At 29.6% G+C, this 25340-nt stretch overlaps 2 protein-coding genes across 13 annotated transcripts in view; one reads left to right on the forward strand and one right to left on the reverse strand.

Moving 5' to 3' along the window:
- Window positions 1-8298, forward strand: part of LOC107455737 (uncharacterized) — a 33604-nt gene extending 25306 nt beyond the window's left edge. For all 12 annotated transcript variants that reach the window (XM_087158148.1, XM_043044856.3, XM_043044857.3 and 9 more), the window contains exons 7-8: window positions 3593-3646; window positions 7900-8298. In XM_087158148.1, coding sequence (XP_087014274.1) covers window positions 3593-3646; window positions 7900-8099 — 254 coding nt within the window. In that variant the 3' untranslated portion in view covers window positions 8100-8298. The remainder of the gene's footprint in view (window positions 1-3592; window positions 3647-7899) is intronic.
- Window positions 8299-9261: 963 nt separating this feature from the next.
- Window positions 9262-23626, reverse strand: LOC110283034 (uncharacterized). The gene is made up of 5 exons (XM_043044862.3): window positions 23469-23626; window positions 20238-20461; window positions 14969-15134; window positions 14684-14833; window positions 9262-11736 (listed from the first exon to the last, which is right to left on the reverse strand). The coding sequence occupies exons 1-5, from the start codon at window positions 23557-23559 to the stop codon at window positions 11531-11533; spliced, it is 837 nt and encodes a 278-aa protein (XP_042900796.3). The 5' UTR covers window positions 23560-23626; the 3' UTR covers window positions 9262-11530.
- Window positions 23627-25340: the final 1714 nt, after the last annotated feature.

The following is a 25340-nucleotide window of genomic DNA, read 5'->3' on the forward strand; positions in this document are numbered from 1 at the left end:
TTATAAAGAAAAATGCTTTCTAAATTATCATTTGTATAGCGTTTATAACTAGTCTCTTCAGTTCATTTAGAAATAAACTATAATTTGGCTTATCTCATTCATTTTTAGCTTTTGTATATACACCAAAAATAAATTCAAAAATAGACTAGATACAGCACAAGGATTGCAAATTTAACTATCGGATATAAAACCTTATTTAAGATTGTTAATGATAAAACAATGAAAATTCTTCATACCTCTAATTAAATATTTTTAAAATAGTCTTTTTTTAGGTTATAACGTTCACAATTACCTTAATAAACTTTAATTGTAATATCGGGGTTCCGTCATTATTTAGGGTTCCGTAAAGGGAAGCCTAAATAATAATTGGGAACCGCTGCCTTAGAGTATGGCATAATAATCACTAATTGGGTTAATTTTATTTTTGACTGTTGCATTTTTATTAAATGTGTGGTAATAAGAGCTATAATTTTAAAAACCAGAATTTTTGATAAACTGCTGCATTGTGAACAGAAAAATTACCAAATGAATGATTTAAATACCATATATTTTGGTTTTGTTACCAAAATTGTTTTTTTTCTCTTTTTTTTTTTTTTTTTTTCTTTTTTGCGAGAAGTGTCGTAATTTTTTCTCCGTGCGTTATTTTGTGTTCTAAAATTTTTGCACTATTTATTTAGACATATATACTAAAAATGGCCCTCAGCATTGAATGTCAAGTCCAATCATGGAAATAAGGAAATAATAAATTTTTTCACACATGGAAATAATAAATTTTTTCACACTTTGACTTCTGCACTTATTTTAAATATTAATATTACAGATAAATTATTTTTATAAAACAATGCAATAAAACTAAGTATACCAAATTCATTTAGAAATAGTATAAGGAATTAGAAATTAATACCTTACTTTTTATTTACATAAAAAGTGTGTATAACCAACAATTATTTTATATTTTTAAACACTTCGATTAGATTTTGAAAAGCATCCGAAAATGTAAAAAGAAAAAATATATATAATGGGCTTCATAGGGCCCCTGCTCCGAATAAAACTTTAAAAAAAGTGGGATCTGGGGGCCCTTGTCATCTTAGGGCCCCAAGCTACAGCTTATTTAGCTTATATGTAAATCCGGCCCTGGTCTTTATTTTTTGGTTAATATATTCACAACTTCTTATTAACTTTTTTTTGTTTCGCCAAAAGAAGCTTGAGCATTTAGGGTTCCATAGTTAAAAAAATTGGGAACAGGAGTAGACAACCAATTATCCGGAATGCTATCTCAGATGTCTGAATTTCATTTTAATATTAAATGTAAAATTAAGTGTTTTCGTATTCCAATTGAAAATTTGTATTTTCCCTTCACAGTATTTCCATAGTGAAACATAGCAATATATTTTTCTTAGAATTTTGGTACCATCTTCTGGTTGCCGATATTTACCCCTCGTAAATCGAAGTGATAAAGAATCATCTGATTTTAGTTTATGTGAGGATGATTTTATTTTAAAAAATTAAAAACATGCTAATAAAGAATAAGTAACGATAAAAATTTCTCTTTTCTACCCGCAATCAATCTGGCCGACTGATTTTTAGGAGAATTTTTCTGTTTCGTACAATCACACTTTTTCTGGGGATACGTCATCCCTTTTGACTTTCAGGGACTAAACCATGCAGCTGTACGGTTTCATCAATGATTGGAAGGACAGCTGTTGGTTTTTTAACGGGCAGAGAGCGTTGTTCTTACACATTCAGTTGATGATCTGCGTATGTTATTGATTTTAAGCAAGAAATCTCAGCATACCTTGTTAAATATTGGTTTAGTTAGAACAAAAAGGTTGAACAAGTGTTGGATTACTTGCCTGTTTTTTAATGGAGATTTCACTTATCTATCTCTCCTTTGTGTTTAATTGGCAGCAGCTAATTAGAGGACTACTGTATCTTTCTGGCACACAGAGAAAATAAAGAATCTGTATTTCCCTCCAAGATAAGAAAGAAATATTGAAGTTTTCTCTATATACATCGGAAGTAAAAGAATCTCCTTCAAAATTTTTTCCAATTTTCTGGAAGCCTGTTAAAGTTTCTATACTGTAAAGTTAAGATTATTCTTATTTTATTATTTAATAGACTATATTTTATCAATTTTTCATATTCCAATTAAAAATCTATATTTCACTCACTGTTTTTACTTCATTATATTTATGTAGTAAAGTTTAGTGTTTTATATTTCCACTTCCACCTTCTGTTCATTGATCTGCATTTCATAATTGTAAATCAACAATATTGGAACAATAAAGACTTTTAATTAGGACAGATCAAACACTAACATTAAGGAAAAGCAACAGTGTAATTTGATATTCAGATTTCTACTAATTTTCTCTTTTTGCTATTAATAAGGAAAAAAAAGAATTTTTAAAATATTTATATTTACATGGTGCGTAGCGTTTTTAAAAAGCCCTTAAAGGTGCTTTTTAAAAAGTAAAAAGTGATCCCTTTTCATAAATGAGATATTTTTTTCTTTTCCATGTTGATTTTCACTGTGTTTTATACAAAAGTGTGCTTTTCACAATTCATTCAACTACAATCCATTTCGGCGTACCATCGGTCCGTAACATATGATAGCGCCAACTGTGTTACGTGTTTGATGAAATACTTGGGAGTCTACATATGCGTCTACTGAGCTGGATTCGGTGAGATTATTGCACTCTCATGTACAACTCTGCTGTGTTTGGCAAGATATTCTTAATTTCAGGGCTCATTTTCCACCCTCGAAAAATCACTCTATCTTCTTATGGTTTCTAATCAAGAAGAGAGCTCTTTGTCTAGTTATTTTATCATGACCATTTGCATTTTTTTAAGGTAAAAATATTTTTTGTCGAAAGATTTAACTATGCATCCTGATATATAAATATATATATATATATATATATATATATATATGCCTAAAGTTTGGTTATAATTTACTTGTGTGGATGGTGTAAATTTGGCACATGCATGATATATTTTTTTTCCACGCTTTTTTACGATTTTTTACGCAAAGTGTTTAAGCAGAATCATTGGTAAAATTAAATTTATATGTAGATATAAGTGCAAAACTGATTCTTATAAGGAAAAAATACTCTTAATAACTTTTGAAATATAGGTTTTGTCAATTTTACTTAATTCTCATTTGATTCTGAGTCGAAAAAAAATACATAAGAAATAATTTCTCATTTGTTTAGTTCAGATGTATTAATAGTTATATACAGATATTGTATTATTTTATAGTGCATATTTACTTAATTCTTTATAACATCTGAACTAATAGTCCTATTGCCTTGATTTTGGTGTACTTCGTTCAATCATGAAAAATATACATTGAAACACTATCCTGCTTGTCTGTATAAAAATGTTTTAGTTTCACCCACTTTTGTTCATTTCTTCCTCAAATTCAAGATGTTGATTATACCTCATCTCAATGAAGGGAGCAAACTTCAGGTCCCGAACCACAAGTTTTAAAACAACTTCCAGCTCTCTTTTAATTATTTTCACATTTTTTATGACATGGAAACTGGCCTACTTTTTATATTCAGTATTTTATTGTCTTTATTTATTTATTTAGGATCAGAAGAACTTCAGAACTCAGTGCATGTTAGTCAACCAAGCAGTTCAAAAGGTATTATTCTGTGAATTCTTTTTTTTAAATATGCAATTTTAAATGTTTTCGTTTCCTTATGTTGAATATTTATTCTTTTTTTTTCTTATTATTATTAACTGTTTTTTGTTTAAATGATTATAATATCATGTTGGTAAAGCTTTAATATTCTATATAAGATAACTTAGGTTATTGTACAAAAGGAAATTTGAATAATGTTATAATAAAGATGGTTTTATAAAGTTTTGATTTTGTCTAAAGATTGGAAAAACTATTCAATAATTAAAAAAAAAATAGAAAAAAAGTGAGAAAGTTCCATCCTGTTTACACAATTTCTTTTTGATTGTATTAGAAGATAAATAATTTATGATAAACATGATAAGTTAAACAAAATTTTTATTTGATGAGTAAAGTATAGTATTCTAAATTAGATCATTCATAACCCCCAAGATATCAAAGAGCAACATCCTTTGTTCAAATCTTGTTCTTTCTTCATCTCTCAACACCCAAGTCTCATTCTTCTAGCTTGAGCATTCTTTTTTTTCTATCTGACAATCAACATAAACAATGTCCTCATTTGAGCTTTCACGTTGTATATTTTGCTTGTTGATTAGGTAAGTGCTTTATTTACATTGCACCAGAGCTGCATTCGGGGACGGTCTGGGAGACATCCCTGAGGATGATCCAAAGACATGCCACCACAATTTTGATCCTCTGCAGAGGGGATGGCTCCCCTGCTTTGGGAAGTCGAGCACTTCAAGGTAGAACAGTTTAACGAGAACCGATACCGCATGTCCCACCTGTTTACTGACCGCAGCCAGTGAAGCTTGACTTCGGTGTTCTACTAGGATCTACTTTACGATCAGTCCACTACGAGACATACATATTTTGCTTGTAATAAATTGTTTTAATTGTTTGCTTTGCCTTTAAATGCTATATACAAAAATATCCAGTGTCAGGGTTCCCATGGTAACTATTTATAACTTGTTTTGTTGTAATATAAATTTTTTTAAAAAGTTTTAGATTGTTGCACTATTATTTTTATTTCTTCAGAATAAGATTGCTACATAAAAATTTAATTGATTCAATTAATAGATCAAAAACTTTTTGTTATTAATGTCTATTAGAATAAAATTCATATTTAGATTTTAATAATAATTTTATTCAGTTAACACTGCTATTCAATAAACCGTTTTTTTTTTCTTAATTTTTTTATCCAATTTTTGGTTATTTTTAAATTAGTTCATGTTTTTCGCCAGATTGTTTAGTAATATGATGTAAAGTTAATTCCTAATAAAAGTTTTAGTTGGAAATAATTTTATGTAGAACTCATAAAAGTAAATATAACACATTAGTTGTTTAGTAATAATTTCAAAATGGGTAAGTTGCATACTATTTTCAAAATGTTTTTCATAAGATTTTTCAATATTCTTTTACAAAACGTTACTTGATAAGGGGATATTACAAGATTGCTTTGTAATAAAAGAATGACACTTTCTGTTTTAAATTGTTAATTTGCAATAAAAATAAAATATCAAATCATAATAATAGTAGAGAATAATATTAAGAATGACAGAGGATGATAAAGAAATATTACAAGTAAATATCTATATACGATGAAAAAATATATAATTTATTAGTATTTGTTAATTAAGGAACCTTATCAATTTTCTGGCCATAGGAATGTGTTAGTACCTTTGAAAATTCATTTTATACCCTTTTATTTATATGTTTCACAGAGAACTAATTAAAAACATTTTGGTTTGAAAATTATAAATCTTCTCCAACATAACTGTATTTTTATTCTATAAAAAATTTCATAAAAATATTGCAATGAATTTTTAAAAAAAGGATTAAGTTAAACCTAATGAAAAAAAAAGGGATTGATTTAAGGTGCTTAGATATTAGTATGGCCTGTTTTTACTTGAAGTAGGACTTAATTTAACATAACATAGTTAAGAAAACAATTCTCATGCATAACTTTAATTCAACTTTTTAGTATTAATTATTTTACTATATACCCTTACAAATAAAACATTTTATTAATAGAAAAGAAAGAATTTTTTTTTGGCGTAACTGAATATTTAGCAGAAATTGACCCACAACTAAATGTGTGATGCATGTCTAGTAGAGAAATATAAAATTTGTTTTTTTAAATGTTAATCCCAAATTTCTTTATTTACTCTTTTTTTTTAATGTAGGAAAAAAATTGCTGATCTTAATTTTGCACTTAATTTTACGACTTAATTTCTGTGAAATCATTAAAAATGAAATACAGATTAGTTTCATAGATGCCGCTAACCCATAACACTATGAAAATACTTAGAAAAAACAAAAACAATACAGGTTTGCAAAAATTGCCTGGTCTTACTTTGGCGAGCCCTGTTAATTAATACAATTATATCAGTACTTGCATTATAATAAAATTGTTTTTATTATTTTTTTATTTATTGACTTTCATTTTAAAGAAAGGTAAATAATTGGCTCTGTCACTGGTAGTATATGTATATTCGGTGATAAACAATCATACTATTTTAAAGGTCCTTAATTTTTCAAAAAAGTCCTTCATCTTTTCAAGGAATAGTTCTTAGAAGTCCTTAATTTTGGTTTTGTTAAAAGAGTGAGAACTCTGGTGTATTGTTTGCTTTTTTTTCTGTTGAATTTAAAAGCTTTTTTTTTACTTTTCGGAAAAGTATTAAATCTTAATAATAACATTGTTCAGATTTCAATTTGTACAATAACATATTTCTTTTTTATATCAGTGTTCTCATATTGTTCTTAAAATAATTAAAAAAAGTTATGGTAAAACTGTACATTTGAGTGTGTGTTCATTACCACCACCAATATTTTAATAACTTTCAAATAAATGTATCTAGATACGAAATTTGAAGATTAAATTTATGACCATATAAACCCTTTATATTTATTTAATTATGGAAAGTTAATTTATTATCTTAAACTGGGGTGCATAACTTTTTTAAATGAAGGGCCACTTGCACAGCAGGTTGTGCATGCATATCTTAAACACTTGGTCTACTTTGTTAATACTTATTTTTATCATATATTGCTAAAACATTATTTCCAACTTCAGTCTGAAGTTTTGGTTTCTTTTATAGCTCTACAGTCCACATTGAGCAATGTTACTTAAAACCTTCCTGTTCTTAGCATTGTATTTACAATTTGTAATTTTTTATTTTATTTTTTTATGATAAAAGTTGGTTTAAAGTTTATTGTTTTTTATAGAATCGAAGAGTTTGTTGGGCCCCATTTTTATAGTTTGCCAGATATTACTTTTCTGCTCTCCTTTTATTTATGAATTAAATTGCTTAGATGTAATATAATTCATTATTATATAGGTAACTAAAAATGATGAAATAAGAGTAAAACCATATAGCAAGTTAATCAGAATTAAAAAAAAAGCAAGTTACTCATTTAAGAAAAGTTAATCTATTCAGTGCAACTTTAAATTTATATAATTGATTTCGCTAGCAATTAATAAAAAGATTAACAAAAATAACAAATCATTGCTTGATTGTTTTTTAAATCATGTACCTATTTTCTTTATCAACTTTTAAATATTAAGAAAATGCTTTTAAACTGGATATAAATGATAAATTTTGTATGAAAACTTTCTAAATACTCAATTTATTTTCATTATAACGTAGAAATTCGATAACTTCGATTTTTTTAAAATTATGCATCTATTTTTTTAATTACCTTTTCAACATTTACCCTCGTTGCATTACATTTTAACCCTGATTAAATATTAAAAAAATGCTTTTAACAGGATATAAATGATGTGTAGGAAAAATTTCTAAATACATAAATTATTTTTATTATGGTGGAGAAATTCGATATCTCGAAGAGTCGTTAGAAGCAATAAATACTTTGAGTTCTCGAAAATTCATCTAAACAAAAATTTATTCAAATGTACTGGTTTGCATGAATATCAGGTTAACTAGTGTAGCTGGACTAATGTAGGTCAATCAAGAGTATTTCCTCTTAATATATTGCATATAATATGTACCAGGAACTTTTTTTTTCAGATTTGTGTGGCAACCCCGAATATTCATAAAAAATTCATAGAATATTCACTAAAAAGCTTTGACATAAATTCATGCAGGGTATCCCCTGTGTATTGCATTCATGTTTATTTTGTTCAAATTCAACTTACTTTTGTATTTAAGTATAATTCTCTAGGTTATTTTTTATCTACTGGTGGGATATTATTGAGAGAAAAAAAAATGTGACAATAAATAAATATTTTTTTATAGGAGAAAATAATGCAGGTTGTAGCAGTAAGAATAAAGAGGAAGATACTATAAATGTAGTAGAAGATATGTTTATGAATCTTACGAAACATAGGAAGCTTGTGCAAAGCTTTAATCCTCTTAATGTGCCTGTCTGGACTCTTCTCAAAGAACAAGGCTACGTTCAAAATAAGTGTGATCTTACACCAAGAGTGCCTTTCTAAGAAGCATTTTGTTTTCATCTCATGGATTTTTTTTGTTGTTTTCATTGTTACATAACATCTGTGCATATTTTCACATAATGTCATAAAACTTGTTTTTTTTTTATTTTTTATTCTTGTAGCTCTTAATGTTGTGTATATTATGTTTTCAATATATTTCTCTGATTATAGTTAAAGTAAATAAAAAAAAAATTCACACCAACTGTAGATCATTTTAATAATGTTTTGGGTTTTCATGAGTTGGAAGAAGTTAGGATGTTCATTTACAATACTCACCAGATGGAGGAAACAAAATAGTTTTAACTTTCATGTCTGAAATAATCTCAGGCGCAGCACTGTGTTCTAAAATGTCATGTCCGAGTATTTACTCATGGTAAATTTTTTTTTAGTGCATTATGTTGTTATAACCGAATATGTATCGTGAGTAGTTTATTTTGGTTTCATCTCTTTGGTCATAACTGAATCTATTTCAGGAAAAGTTAATATAGATGTATGTTATTTAAAACAATTGATGGCAGCATTCTACTGAAGGTTTTAAAGGATAGATGTTTATGTTTAAAGTGCCTTTTTTGTTGCAAAATGGCGTCCAGTTATTTGAAACTTTAGTTGATTTATTTTTTTAGAAAATAAATTTGTTCTTTGAAACGTTATAAAGATAATTTATTTTTTTGGAAAATAAATTAATGTTTTGAAAATAATGCTCTACTAGAAGCGAACTTTACTACTGCCATGCTGAGTGACATCTACCTCTCAGAAAAAATTTTCACACCAACAATAGATCTTTGAATATGGATGATTTATTTTTTTAGAAAGAAAAAAAATGTTTAGAAAAAACTGCTGCACTAGAAGCGAACTTTAGCACTGCCACGCTGACTGGCATCTGCCTCAAGCGAATATGCAGTGGCAACAAAACCTTAAATTTTTTATGCATTTCATTCAAAATACCAATTTTTAGTTACTAAGTATATTTTATTTTGTACTAAACGTTTGATTTTTGAAATTTAAAAAAATTGACAATTTACGTACCCAAATCCTCAAAATAATTTGACAGTTAAAAGATTAAAAAATAAAACGCAAAGTTGCCAACAAACTAGGCCTTGCCCTTGGCTACATAAAGCAAAGGGCTTTAAATTTAGTTCAAAGAAGCAAAATAACTAGTCAAGAATTTGTTAAATTAAAAAATTTATTGCCACACATAGTTAGACATTTTTTTCCGTTTTATTTTTAAAATAATAATACTAAATACACACTCACTATTAAGACCTGTGAGTTTCTTCCGTGCCAGGTACAGTGGGGAAAACAAGAAAGAAGCCACCCTGAATAACTTCAGTTCCAATAATCAGATTTTCACATACTAAAAACCAATCCTAATGATTCAAAAGGTTGGCCGCAAATGTGCTAATTAATTAATTCTAGCTATTAATTGAAAATATCAAACACAAAAACGTACTTCTTTTTACAACAGATTTGGCTTTTTGATTTTTAAAATTATAGGGGAGCCTACTACTAGCTGGAATCTGGAAAGTATGGTTCCAGTGCTCAGTTTGAACCTCTTTATGTTAATTTCGTTTTTCGCTCTTGGTATTTTTAAACAAATTAATTTATTAAACGAATTTAAAAAAAGTTTCCCATAATTATAAATTTGTCTTTTTCACAAATAACTCCATGCAAAAAATAATTTTTAACAATTTTATTTATTATATCGATCGAAAAACCATTTGAATTGCTTGCAAATTTTTACCCCATTTTAATCTTAAGTAATTTTAAATGGTAAACTTAGAACGAAATGGGCTGAATAGTTCTTCAGAAATAGAATTTTAATACTTTACAATCCTATATTTTTTCAAATATCATACACTTTATTTATTTTTACCCTTTTTGAACAAAATAGTAGAAAGTCATAAAAATTATTTTTTTTAGTGATCTAACTGGATTTTTAGTTGTGTGTCAATAATTTTTCGCTTTAAAATTTCCCTAGTTTCAATTAAATATGCAAAAATTTGAAAATAGGGTCTTAAGCCTTCATCAGTTCTCCTGCCAAAATTATGTGGACCCTATTTTGATGGTTAAAAATCCAAGTTTGTTGGGGAAAAAAGCGTATTTTTTCAATAAAGCATGTTTTTGTATCTTTCTGTTACTTCATAGTTATAATTAATTAATTACCATAAAGGTCACCCTTTTGAAGTTAGTGAAAGTGATAGACAGTTAGTGAAATTTCGATCACCAGAATAAAGTTATTATGAGTTTATATTTTATGCACTTTGCATTGTCATGAAATAAAAATTTATGTATGGTTTTATAATAGCTTAAATTTTCTCCCAGAAATATTAGTTAAAAAGAAAGAACGAAAAAATATTCAACTTTAGAAATTAAATCTGAAATTGTTTATTCATCTTGAACTACAGATTTTATTCTATAAGTAACGAATACAGTAAATGACACGACATCGGTTGTATTATTTATAAAAAACTAAAAATTTGTTTATTGGTCTGTAGCCAGAAAAAAATTCTCTTTTCTTTCATCTAAATTTTGGCAGCAGTTAAATTTTATGAAAGTTAAGTTTCTGAATTCCTAAGGTTTTCTGAAAATCGCTTAATATTTAAAATTTCTGCTATAAAATGTTGCCAAAAAAAAAAAAAAAAAAACGTGGCATTTAGGGTTATTAAAAATGGAATACTTCTCAAAACAATGTAGGGTGTTTTATTGCTGAACCACATTATGAGCATTGTTTGGCCACTTTTGAACGTGTAGTTCCCTGTTTGATCATTAGATTATACTGCCCAGATCTTGCGATTTAACAGACATTTTTTTTATTTTTTAGAATTCTTAAAATATAGGACTAATAACCTTTTTTGAAGGAGGATATTTAAAGCCATATCAAAGACATTTTTTTAAAAATTGGCCCTTCAAAAATGACATCAAAGTGCTATTCTATATTTAAGAATCAATAAAAACTTTTAATTTAATTTTTATCAAGATCAGTTTGTTGCGGACTCATTATAAAAAAACAATATTTTAGAAATCATATGTTTCAAATAGGACTAAGACATCAAGACAATTTCAATTAGACTAAGGCATCAAAAGAATGTTTTTCTCATCATTTTTCAGTCACATAATTGCATATAAAATTTCTCTGTTATTTAAAGAACTTCTTTTTAAATACACATGCTTGTCTTCTAAGGTCAGATTTTCAATGTGGGCATCTTGAATCATTTTAATGCATTCTTTTTTTTTTTTTTTTACAAAATACCATTTTTTCCCTATATTTTCTGTTAATAAAATTTACCAAGATGTTGCCTTTTTCTCTACGAAGTGCTGCAGATGGATTAAAATACATGATAAACACATTTCCTATGAATAATAATACATTTTTTCCCCCAGTATTAGTGCACAAATCTTTGTCTTCTGAATAAGATAGTATTTAAAAAATGGTTCTAAGTTTGTTCCAATTGCTTGAATGATGTTCTTCTAGGGGAGGGTCTGGGAATGAAAGAGACTGTACGACTTCTAAGTCTGGTGGAGAAACGTCGAACTGTCTCGTTCTTAGTACAGAGAAGGGTGGCAGCGCACATTATGATGAGGAGAAATACGATCACCACACCTAGAACAATCAGAACACTCGAGCCTCGACCAGTCCTGCCTACAAATAATTAGAATTCCATACATTAGATTAAAAATGTTTTAAGTACGGTTAATAAATATCGAATCAGAGTTTTTTATAGCATTTATTTAGTAGTACTTTATGTTATGTCGCACTAGAGCTGCACAAGGCCCTGATCCGAAGTGACATGACTCTCCCGCTGTAGTAGCTCCATAACCCAGCTTACGAAATCAAGCATTTTCATCACGAAGAACGAGATAACTCGTATTCCAGGAATATTCGTTGTGCTCTATGGGTTATGGTGAATATGGTTATTTTTTAAAGTAAAATAAACGAGTTTCGAAGGGCAGTTGCAAAAGTTAAAAGAGAACCGATACCACGCACACTCTGTCCCTTTACAGGCTGATCAAAGTGGTCAGTTTTACTTGATTTCGGTCATCAATTATTAGAAACTGTTTCCTTATGATCAGTTCACTTTGACATACATGGTGATTGATATGGGGGCTCAACATTTTCCTTTATAGATGGTTAGACTAAATGTAAACAATAACAAGCTTCCTAAAACCGGAAGAGATATAGAAAACTCCCGGTGTATCCCTCCGCTTATGTTATGCTAAAGAGGCGATGCGTGAACAGGCTGTTTTATAAATTTGCTCGTCATTTTACCATCCATTAGAGTTTATAAATTCTAACTGGTTATGAGCTTAAAATCAATATAAGGGTTGCCATGTTTATCCCTTTCTTGGCTATATTTGATTAGTTATTTTTTGGGGGGGTTGTATCTACTGTCTTCCAAGTTATGTTGTTCGTTTCGTTGAAATTTAAAAAACAATTACAGTGTAACAAGAAGTATAAAAATATTTGAAGGCATCCTTTTTCAAGTTTAGGCTTAAAAATAAATCGGAAGTAGTAACCCCGAAAGCATGTCTTGCGACGCTTCTGAACTATTAAGATGGAGTCCCCTAATTGGAATACATTCGATCAAAAGTTATTGAGGTGCAGGGACTGATCAAGACAAATCCCACAAAATATTTTGAAATTAAATTTCAGAAGAGTAGTCCTAACAATAAAAATAATCTATTGAACATGCATGATTTAAGAGAAATATTCTAAAAAAAATTGAAAGCAGACAGTTGAAGATTCTTTTTCTATGATGAAGTTTACGCATCTAAATATTAAAGCAAAATATAAAACAACAAAACAATGTTAAGTCAAAATAAAAATAGTTTGCTGACCACAAACAATTGAAATCAATGATTTTTGCTAAAAGTCACTGATTAGCTGAATTATTTTAAATATTTGTTCAGAATAAGCTTTTTAGTTCTTGTTGACACTAATTATTGATAAGAGACTTTGCGAATATGCATCCTCGTTGCAGTTGCTTAAGCCGTTGGAGTAAAAATTGCACCCATTAAAATTCAGCTGTACTTTCAAATTTGATTAGTGCAATGTTGACACGAGTTTGGTTTATCACACTATAAAGAAAATTTGAAATAAAAAAATTTCTTTTTTGAGATAAACTGTTCCTATCAGTATTTTTTTTAAAAGTAATATTGTGGACTTTTTACTAATTTTTTGAGGCCCCCAGAAAGTGTTGTCCCGTGCTTATTGGGCCTAGGCTATCATCAGACCCTGTATGAAGTGTACTTTTTTATGTGCACTGTACAAATGAAATAATGATTTAGTGACACCTTTATTGATTGAAAACGTGTATTTTGGCAGAAATTTTTCAGAATGCCCTTCTTTCTTTCCGGAAGATTCAAGCATTTCTTTCTCTGTTCATCCGTCCAATATCGCCATACATTACAAAAGAAAAAGTAGCATGCATTGAAATAAAATACGCTCTCAGTTTATTTAAGTCTTAAAAAGTATCTTCAAATCAGATATAGGAGTTGAATCAAATATATTTATTATTATCACCATTCCTGACAATAAAAATCTTAGTAAAGAACAAAAACGATTCTCGAAATCTGGTGAATCAAGATTAATCCCATTGAAAATGGCATTAAACAACCTATTTATTTGTAATGATAGCGAAAGGCAAGAATCCGAGAACAATTTAAATAATCTTTCTGTATTCGTTGAATTTCGATCATTTCTAATTCAAGGAATATATATAGGTTGAAAAATAGTGTGATTTCAGAGCACTCTTTCTTCGATGATTGATTATAAAAATCACTCTTGTCAAACGTCAGAAGGATTCTTTCTTTTTGTAATGATGCGCGAGTGGAATTAAAAAATGATTTCAGATGGATATATATTTAGATTTGTGAACAATTAATGTAATCGAGCACGTGTTTTTGACTGGGTGCATTATAAGAATGGCATTATTTGTGCTAATTTCCTCACGCACATTCTTTTTTTATCTGCACTTACTTATATTCTTTGTGAATGCCATCTCAAGATGATGCGATTTTTCCACTCCTTTCCACCTTTCTCCGTTACCATGGTTTCGTTAAATTTTTCTCTCTTACGGCAGTAAACAGTTTAAAGATGCAACCGTGCAAGTAGCACTGATGATTAAAATTCGTAATGAAACTTCAGTTATCTTAGTTTCCACTTCCGCCGATTCATTTTTACGCCCAAACTTAAAGACCATTCAATTTTTTGTTATTGTACTTGAACTATTTACAAAATGATGGACGCCATTCAATTTGTAATACCATTGAAATGAGAACAAAAAAAAACAACACTTACCTTAAATCGGTATATAGCTAACGATGTTCCTAAAAATCTTATGAGGGGTCTATAAGTGCAAATTTAAACTGTATTAAAGCCTGTTCACACATCGCCTCGTAAACACATATGCGGAGGGTTACACAGAAAGTTTCCAATATTCGAAGGATATATACTGTGTCTTATTGGAGGAAAGATTATCCGAAATCATGGTAATAGAGAAGGGAAAAGTGTGAAGGTGGAAATCACACAATCTTATTCTACTGACAAAGAGGAGTGCAACGTCATAAGAATTATATATTTTTTTTACCACAATTAGAATGTCCGTATGGGTCTTCGTCACTGAGGTCACCGCAATTGTTGTGTCCATCACACGTTAGTCCAGACCAAATGCAGATATTTTTATCACATGAAAACAGATCAGTCGTATTATGAGAGCAGGGACCGCTTCTTCCGTCATCTGAAAAGTGTTTGCAGATTGATATTCAAATTATGACATGCCATTACAAGTCCAGTATATATATATATATTGATCTATTTTCACCACACCATAGCCTCTGACAGAGAGTGAAAGATAAAGAAGAAGTAAAATCACCTTTCTGAAAAGCAGTGAATGTGATTGTGAAACCTGGATATCCAGACAGTGTTTTGTTATTCATCCCTTCTGTATGGTATATCAGATTCATTTTATTGTTGGAAGACGGATAGTGTCTTTCCTCGTCTTCGCTGTAGATTGGTTCACAGACACGTTCGCTCTCTATCTGTTAACGGAAAAAAGAATATTCTTTCTTTTCAAATCTTTATAAAAGACACTCTTATGCACATTAAGAGTTAAAAAGAAAAGCACTGAAATATAAAATAGTTAGTAGGTGAAGAAAAATAATTACTGAATTATTTTTCGCTTTGGTTTATCCAATAACAGTCATAAAACTTGCTGTTACGTTTCATAGAGTCATTAAAAAAATAACAGTGGTAAAAAAAAAATCATTTTAAGTGAGTTTCTTAGCGACGTAAGAAATCATAACACGCCACGAGTGCTGTATTCAATAAAACTTTCCGAATTCTTTATAAAATATATTTCCAAGCTTATGGATAAGAGGATTTAAACAAACAAAAAAACAAGCAGAATACTTCAATAACTATTATGCAATTTCATGGTAATAACACATTCGCAAATATTTCGAAGTATTAATATGATATTAATTTATTCGTTGATATATTTATTCGATATCTGCCGAGGATAGATTAGGTGAAATATCAGTGTTCGGAGTACCAGTTAAATGCATAATATCACTTCACCTAAAAAATCATTGATGTAGGGCATACCGGGCAAATGTACAAAGGTCAGTGGCATTTAACTACACTTACTACATATTTCTGACATTTAACAAAGCGACTATGGGATTGTGAACATTCATCGGTGTAAGTCAACAACCACCAAATATATATATATATATATATATATATATATATATATATATATATATATATATATATATACATGTAATACAAAAATTATAAATACTTTTGTATTAATAAAACCATTAAAACTCTTTCGTTTTCATAAAATGTCTTTGGTAGAGAATAGGTGTAGAAATTCTATTTTGGGACTTCAAGCTGAAATTATACCATTGAATCATAATTAGATTTATATTTCAATGGAGGAGTTATTTTTTGTCCCTCTTTCACTTCCACATTAGGAAGCATTAAATGATTTTCCATAATGCGTAGAGTTTCAAAGGTATGTACGACTGGAACCTAATTACATCATTCTCTGTAGTATTTAATGCGGGACCGATGGTTTTCGCATGTCTCTTGCTGAATAACGTGTTCCAATAAACATCTGCCGGAACCATCCGGAGATTTGTCCACACCCCTCCCTTGTGGAGTGGGGATATGAACTGTTATAACCACCAGTCTAACTTTAAATAAGCATTTTTATAACATATTATGGTTTTTGACTGCATTATTAAAGATGAATACAACAATGATAACAGGGATGTAGCCCTGTTATTATAAGCCTCGCAAGATGTTAGCTTTGCTGAGGAAACCCTTTGGATGAAACTTACGCAGTTCTTTAGAGGCCGGCTGTGACTTCGAAAACCTCACCTCATCGCCCACGGGGGAAAAATACATAAAAAATATCCAATATCTCATTCGCATGGACAGTTGAAAATTTATCAAGTCAAATTCTTCTGCAACTCATGATAATTAATAATTTATCGAGTATCTTCAACAAAAAATAAATTCTTCAATCATCAAACTTTTCGTTTACATAAATGATACTTACGCCCAGTGGAAGTCTTAAAAATCATCAACTTTCCTTTTGTGCATGCTGCATGTTATGTCTACATTCTGAAGGCGATGAATACTACTAGATAGCTGAATTCGATCTTTTTCTCCCCTCTTGGACAGAAAATAAAATCTGCATTGAACTCCTGATAGACGTTAAAAAGTTTTCGATTTGAAACCCCGGAAATCTTAGCATTTTATCGTCGAAGAATAATTGTTCTCGCACCCCGATGGTCTACTTAGATGTTCGACATTCCCTCCCTCCTACTCAGAACTCAAAGAAAAATAAGCTTCAATTTCTCCTTCACTATCGGTGTTAAATTATGATTCCTCTTAACAAAGAAACAAAAACAACTTTCATCTGATGTTGTGATTTTCAAAATGTGTTTTGGAATCGAAGAAGCAAATTTTTTTTCCCTATCAACTTTCATCTGGTGTTGCGGTTTTCGGAATGTCTTCTTGGACTGGTTCGAACTTTTTCTCGTATCCTTTGTGTTAATTTTTTTTACATTTCTCTTAAAACAATTTCTTGAAATTTGATTGATTAACAAAAAATAAGAAAAGAATTCATGTAAATAACAAAAATCGTAGAGTATGATTTTTAATTTTTTTCTCATGCTTGATGTTTTAATTGAAACAATTATTTTTTATACATTGATCGCATTTACTGTTGAAAAATTTTTTTCTTGAGAAATTTTTATTTTCAGATTCTGATCGTTTTGATTGGCTCAAAAATGCTTCGAGAAATTATTTTCATATTTATTGTTTTATGTGTTACAGTTTCCATGAATGATTGATTAGTAGAATTTATATATTTGTTTTACTGGTGTTTAGGGTTAAGATATAAATGCCATTAAAAAAATTTTCTCTTCTAAAAATAACTGCAATAATTATTGAAATTCAATTTTAATATATGAATATAATTACGGTGTGGCAGAAATTAAATCGAGAAATGTTAATAATTAATACAAATAGTTTGGAAAATGCTAAAACACAAATTGAAATGTATTAGTAACTGAATGCACTCAAAATATTTACAAAATAAAAATAGAAATAAAAATATTAGAATTTCCTAACACCCTATTGTGACAAATTAAATTATCAATTTTATGTCCAAAAAGAAAGAAAGAAAAATATAAATGAAAAAAAAAAGAAATTTGTAATTCTTTTACTTTTTCGGACTTGGTCAAAACTAAATATTCCTATTAAAAAATGTGAAAACTTATGTTATCCAAACAAAAGGACAGTTCACACTTAACAAAATTTGAGAGTTTCCCTTTTTACGATAGGCTTAAATTGTTAACTCCGCTAAGTTTTTTAGACTTGATACTGATTTACCATATGCTTTAGTAGGGTTACAAACTTGCAAATTTTTTTGTCTGTTTATTGATTGTGTCGGGCCAGTTGTTACTCTATTTGGTAAGAGACTGAACATCTCTGCTAACTCTAAAAATGACAACTTATCTTTGAACATTAGACAGCAAAATTCTCAAAATGTTAAGGTTAAAAATGGTGAAAAAATAAAAGTTAAAGATGTTTCAGTAAAAGTAAACATCGAAAAAATATAAGTTAAAGATGTTTCAGTAAAAGTAAACATTGAAAAAATAAAAAGAAAGAATGTCCAAAAAGTTCAAATGATTCGAAGATAGATCTAGGTAATGGATGCGTACATTATCAGGTTAATATCGACGAAAAAATATGTAAAGGGTAACAAAAACAAAAAATAAAAGGAAAAATCGGAAAAAGAAAGAATGACCAAGAAACTGATTACAAAATAAATAAAAAGAAAATTAAAGTAACCAAAATTTTGAAAAAGTACATGTATCAAAGTTTAGGAAATATCACAGCCCACAAATGTTGAAATTAAATGACTCTTGTTGTCCAGTTCGTTCACATAAAAATTGTGTACATTTTTAACCACACAGAATCTTAAATTCTGATTAAACGACACTTGTTGTCCAGTTCGTTCGCATAAAAAATTGTATATTTTTGTGTGAAAAATTTTTGAAAATTTTAGTAGAATAGTTATATAAACATGTTTCATTTTTCTTTCTGTTTAGTTATTAAACAGGTAAATTGCATTATCATGTTTTTTATATTTTTGTCATTGTAAATAATTGTTGTTGTTTTTTACATATAATTGAAAAAATATTATTTGTAGTAGGGAAAAGGAACAGTCGTACCAACCTAAATTTTAGAAATTTAAAGTATTCTAAATTTTTTATTTTGGCTTACCAAAATTTTTTTTTTTTTGGGGGGGGGGATGTAATACAAAAATTATAAATACTTTTGTATTAATAAAACCATTAAAACTCTTTCGTTTTCATAAAATGTCTTTGGTAGAGAATAGGTGTAGAAATTCTATTTTGGAACTTCAAGGCTGAAAACATACCATTGAATAATAATTAGATTTATATTTCAATGGAGGAGTTATTTTTAGAATCTTGTCCCTCTTTCACTTCCATATTAGGAAGCATTAAATGATTTTCCATAATGCGTAGAGTTACAAAGGTATGTACGACTGGAACCTAATTACATCATTCTCTGTAGTATTTAATGCAGGACCGATGGTTTTCGCATGTCTCTTGCTGAATAACGTGTTCCAATAAACATCTGCCGGAACCATCCGGAGATTTGTCCACTCCCCCTCCCTTGTGGAGTGGGGATGTGAACTGTTATAACCACCAGCCTAACTTTAAATAAACATTTTTATAACATATTATAGTTTTTGACTGCATTAAATAAGATGAATACAACAATGATAACAGGGATGTAGCCCTGTTATTATATATATATATATATATATATATATATATATATATATATATATATATATATATATATATATATATATATATATATATATATATATATATATATATATATATATATATATATATATATATATATATATAAAATATATATATATATATATATATATATATATATATATATATATATATATATATATATATATATATGTCTGAGTCGGTCCAGTGCTATGGAAACAAGAATGCCGCATTTAAGGAAGGGTAGCTTCACTCTAGGACTAAAAAAATAGACCGAAGAGATTCCCGAAACTACTCCAAAACAATGACCCCGCACCCCCACTTGAAATAGTCATACTTCGTTACCAAAGTCACCGCCGCAGATCCAGACGAATGTCTGGGGGAGTTCTTCTTCTAGAGAAACTAGCGGAATAGAGCGTTCGCCTTCCAATGAGGCGAACCGGGTTCGAATCCCAGTCGATGCGAATTCCGCATCCGGCTTGCACCGACCACAGTGCTGATGTCAAATATCCTCAGTGGTAGACGGATCATGGTTTAGAGTGCCCTTGCCGTCAGGCTAACAGTGGGAGGTTCTCGCAGTCTTCCTCTCCATGTAACGCAAATGCAGGTTAGTTCCATCAACAAGTCCTCCACGAAGGCAAATTTCTCCCACTACTCGATGCAGGAGTTCCCTTGTCTTCTGGATTGGGTTCAAAATGACAAGGATACGGAGTTGAACATTAGAAGTCGTAAACCCATAAAATTGGATCAACAACGGTTATAAAATAAAGCAGAGAAACTTACCTGGATGTAATCTATGCACTTTCCGAGTAGTTCTGTCCGAAATCCAATTTGTCGAATGCTGACCATGATGAAGTGATTGGTGGGGGCTTCTAAAAGTATTTTGCACTGCATATTTATTGAATAGGATATTTTGTCTGTTGCCTTTAATATTCCAGCCGAGAGTTCACCTGAACTTTCAAGGGATACTTTCAATGAGCCTTTGACACACATACCCTCCGCATCATCTGGAGAAAAAAAACATATCTTCTCTTCTTTAAAAGAACATATTATGTATCTAACAAAATGTTTAAACGGTTTTGAATTGAACTAAAAAGAATTTCTGTTTTTGATGCACTTAAAATGGAAAACGTAGGGCACACCACTTTCGAAAGACGTGGGAGGAAGTTTATTTCAAAGGGGAGGCTCAACGCGTCTTTTGTATGGATGGTGTTTTCAATATAAATGTAAACAATAACAATCTCGAGCTCAATACCTGTTCTAGTTCCGGTTAGAGAGCTTGCAACTGCTTACTATAGATTTTTCTGGGAGGCGATATTTTCAAACGGATAATTTTGTTTTCAATGAAAGAAGTAAATTAGGTAATTTCTGAGCTCAAATCAGTCATATTTCGTAAGATATTAATGAAGTAATTCTGGTGAGTCTGAAGTGAAAATTTGCTTTAGTTATTTATAGATATTGTGTTAAAAAAGGTGTCATGGTTGCTAGATTTTGAATAACTCGCTTTTTTAGCAGTCCTGATTTGGCCTTTTTCCATTTGTTTATTACTGCTTGTTCTTGTTGCAAGCTGTGCACCATCTTATGTTAGTGTTAGCACCTTTAACATTGTAAACACAAGTATTGTTAGCATTGTAAACACAAGTAATAAGTAATCAAATACCACGTTTGCAAGAATCTCGAAGCACAACGATCACATTGTGGGCCAAATGGCTTTAAAATACACTGTTAGCAGTAACCCGGAAGTATAGGCAGTATGGAGCTTGCAGCGTTTCCTTAGTGTAGAAAATACCATCCATTAGGTGTAATAAAAATAGAATATATTTATTTTTTAAATAGAATTTGTAAAACGTTGCTTTTAAAATTTTTTATAAGGTACTTTTAATTTTGTGTCTGTAAACAGGAAAGTGGTCTCGCGCCTTTTTTCCCCCCCAATTCCTACTATTAGTTCACACTATTATTAGTTATTTTATTCTAAATGTTTTTGTATTTCGAATGTTTTTAAATTTATTTCATTTGTTGCTATTCTTTATGGGCCTGTGCGGAGTGTTTTTACACTCCAGCGAATGTTGTATATCAAATGCTGCTGCTAGAAAAAATAGAAAAAATAAATAAATAAAAAACTATTTGTTCACACAATCTCTCCAATATATATATATATATATATATATATATATATATATATATATATATATATATATATATATATATATATATATATATATATATATATATATATATATATATATATATATATATATATATATATATATATATATATATATATATATATATATATATATATATATATATATATATATATATATATATATAAATTTCTTTTTATTCATCCGCTCAAGTTCAAATACATTTTTTTTTAAAACTGGTAGTGGATAATACTTGATGTTAATACAGTTTTTTCAAATATTAATTCATCTATATATATATTTCTCGTACACGGCGACAAAAAAAAACCTCATTACAACTCCCCGAATGGCAACGCTGGAAAATCGACTGATGATTGCCGCTGAAAATGTCACATGTCAAATCTATCTGATGTGGCTCCACATATAGCACTTTTGAAAACGGAAACTGAAACAACCAGAGAGAGCATTTTCACCAAATGTGAACTCTTCCGAAATTAACCCTATCAGCTGCGGCAATCATACTATTAAGCTAGGCAGAAGTGAGTAGTCTTTGTCGATAGATCTCTATTTTAGCATTTTGTCGAAAGCGCTTTTTTTCACGAATTTAGTTGACTATTTTTGATTTATATCACGAATTTATTTGTTTTATTATTGTTATTAGTTATTCATTGAAAAATGAGTCTCAGTCGTGCTGTTACGCTTTAAGATTTTATACTATAGCACATTTGTAATAGGTTTATCGAATTACATGTCATTTATTTGAATTCAAATTTATTTTAATGGCTTAGTATTTACTAAAAAGATGTAATTTTTTTTAAAAAAAAAGTTGTTATATGGATTTGAATGATTGTTTAGAATTTTGTGGATTTTCAATGTACCTAAGTTAGTAGCGAACGAAGCGAGCTTGGTTTGCGAAACAAACCATATAAGATTGCGTAGCAATTTTCGGGGGTTGGCGAGCGTTAGCGAGCAGGGAGCAAAGCCCACTAGTTTATTAAATTAAATTAATTCATTTAAGTTTTATATGGGTGAAAAAATTTTAATTGTTTATAATAAATAATTAAATATAATTTTTCCTTGTTGACCCTAAGTAGGAATTGACTTTTAATTTTTCTACTTGTCTTATTGAAATTTCTTATTTTAATAGGTTGTAATAAGCATTCAGAACATTCCGACTGTATGTGTTTTATATTTATGCATGGATGCAGTCAAAAATTTTTTTAAATTAAACATGTGAAAAGAAATATAATACTAGAAACGGGGAATTCACACTAATAATTATACTGACTTCCAGAAATTTTTGCTGGTTACCATTTCATATTCTTTGAGTGCTTAAATATACATAAAAAAAAAATAGAGAAACTTTGCCTTAAAAGTGTAAAAATAAACACCTAGGACCCCTGGTCAAATCATTAGACTGTAAGATTCTATGTAAAATCTTAATTATCAGGTGATTGTTTTTACAAGACTGAAACCGGTTTATTCTTGTTTACGTTAGTGTATATCACTTGGTTAACATTGTAATGCAATACGTTAAAATTGAATACAAATGGGAAGTATATAAAAAGTCTCCGGAATAAAAACCCATTACATACATGTTTAAATATAAAAGTATCGCATACTAACTCGTGCAAAGCATGTCATTATTAAAACACTACAGTGCCTTTAATAGTTAGGCCTAATTATTATAATATAATGCTTGATATATTCTATATTTATATAATATATCGTCTGATTTATATTACATACCGTCTCATTTAACCAATTGGATACAAGAACAAGGTCGCGTAAAAACGCTGTTATCACCTGATAATTAAAGAGTTTTGCATCGAATAATTTGGCTACTTTCAAAAATGAGATCATGACTTACATGTTTGGTATCGTGCGGTCACACAAGAGACGAGAAGACACGCGAAAAAAGGGACGCATTTACTAAAGCGGCGCCAGACGCTCTCCTTCATTCTCTCAGTCGTCGTCCTTTATGTTTTTCTCATCATTTGGTAGGAGTTATAAAATGATCAGCTATTATCTTATCACATCTGATAAGGACTAATTGTTTTGTGATGTCGATTTATTTTTTTGGTCAGATGCGTCATGTCAACATATTCACGTTTTGTTTTAATCTCTCCAGCTGGAGGTATAATGCATAATGTAGATTTCTTTTTGCCCCCCCACCAGTGATGTAATTTTAATGTTTCTTAGCGAGGTTATCTGTTTGTTATCTCCTTCAACTATATATATATATATATATATATATATATATATATATATATATATATATATATATATATATATATATATATATATATATATATATATATATATATATATATATATATATATATATATATATATATATATATATATATATATATATATATATATATATGTATGTATGTATACAGGGCTCCAACCCTGTTATCAGTGTTGTATTTAGCTTGAAATAATTGCAGTCTTAAGCCATCATACGTTCTAAACAGGTTTATTTAAATGTAGGCTGGTATTGCAAACAGTTCGCGTCCACACTCCCTATGGGAGGGGAATGGACAAGACTTTTGACAATTCCTGAACAGCTTATCAGGATCAAATCATGATGAAAAGGACACGCAAAACTATGCGTTCTTACGTTTTATACCAACATAGATTTGAGGTAAAAAGGCACATTTCGTACATTCCTTGTAACCTTACGCATTAAGGAAAATCATTTCTGCTTCCTTATACACACCCAAGCAAACAATTTTTATCGAAGAATGCATGGTCGGAAACAAAACGCAAAGGTACTGGCGCATTTAGAAAGTTGTTGGATGCAAGCGTGAAAGCTCCATTCCTGTTGCGAGTTACTGCGCTGCGTTACTTGTTGCCAAGCTTTCGGCCACTGCAGGTAAAGTTCGTGATATGCCATATCTTTTCTTCGCCGTTGTACTGCGTGCGTAGCAGCATAGCCGCTGCCGGCCACTGTTTTGAACACTTATTGTAATCACATGCCATTAAATTTGCTTTTATAACTTAACTTCATCGTTCTTTGTGTGTTTTTGCCTCATATAAGAACATAAACTTTGACGCGCTCTAGCGGTTTTGCGTTCTGTTTTCGACCATGCATTCTTTGAAAAAAAATTGTTTGCTTTGGTGTGTACTATCACTTCCTAAAATTTTGCCCATATTTTTAGAATCACCCTGTATATATATATATATATATATATATATATATATATATATATATATATATATATATATATATATATATATATATATATATATTCTAAACGTTTAAATTACAAAAAATGAAATTTTTTTCCCCAGCTACATTCTTCTTACCGTAGAATAGTTCATTATTCAAGTAATCTTTAATTTCGGACTGGGTTTTGTTCCCCAAAACTACGCCACATCTCTTCGATATCATTTTTGTGTTCTTAACGACAAGAAATGTATGACTCCTCAGAACCACTTTGTGTGGAATTCATTAATATGCTGGTGTCAGAAATTAAGATAATTTGTAGACTTGGTCGTCTAGAGCTACTTTAATGAAATTTGATATGCACACACATTGATACAATTCAAATAACCGTTCAACAATTGGAATACACACGTGTGTGTAACACTCGTTGGAGATGGAAGGTATGAAACTACGGTTGCAGAATAAATGAAACAAATGGGTCCCCTCTTACGATATACAGGCCTTGGAGCGTGATTTCATACTTGAAATAAGTCATTTTCTATGGCAATTGTCCTGAGGCATTTTCAT

This window comes from Parasteatoda tepidariorum, chromosome 2, assembly GCF_982258835.1.
Source record: "Parasteatoda tepidariorum strain Cologne lab strain chromosome 2, Ptep-v5.0, whole genome shotgun sequence".
NCBI lineage: Eukaryota > Metazoa > Arthropoda > Arachnida > Araneae > Theridiidae > Parasteatoda > Parasteatoda tepidariorum.

Bases quoted from the DNA above. Each gene is read 5' to 3' on its own strand.
- LOC110283034 (XM_043044862.3), bottom strand. From the start codon at position 23,559: ATGAAGGAGAGCGTCTGGCGCCGCTTTAGTAAATGCGTCCCTTTTTTC. The intron at 15,135-20,237 runs GTAAGTTTCTCT...TTCCGTTAACAG, and splicing joins AGTGCATAGATTACATCCAG to ATAGAGAGCGAACGTGTCTG. The intron at 11,737-14,683 runs GTAAAAAAAATA...AATTATTTGTAG, and splicing joins ATACGGACATTCTAATTGTG to GCAGGACTGGTCGAGGCTCG.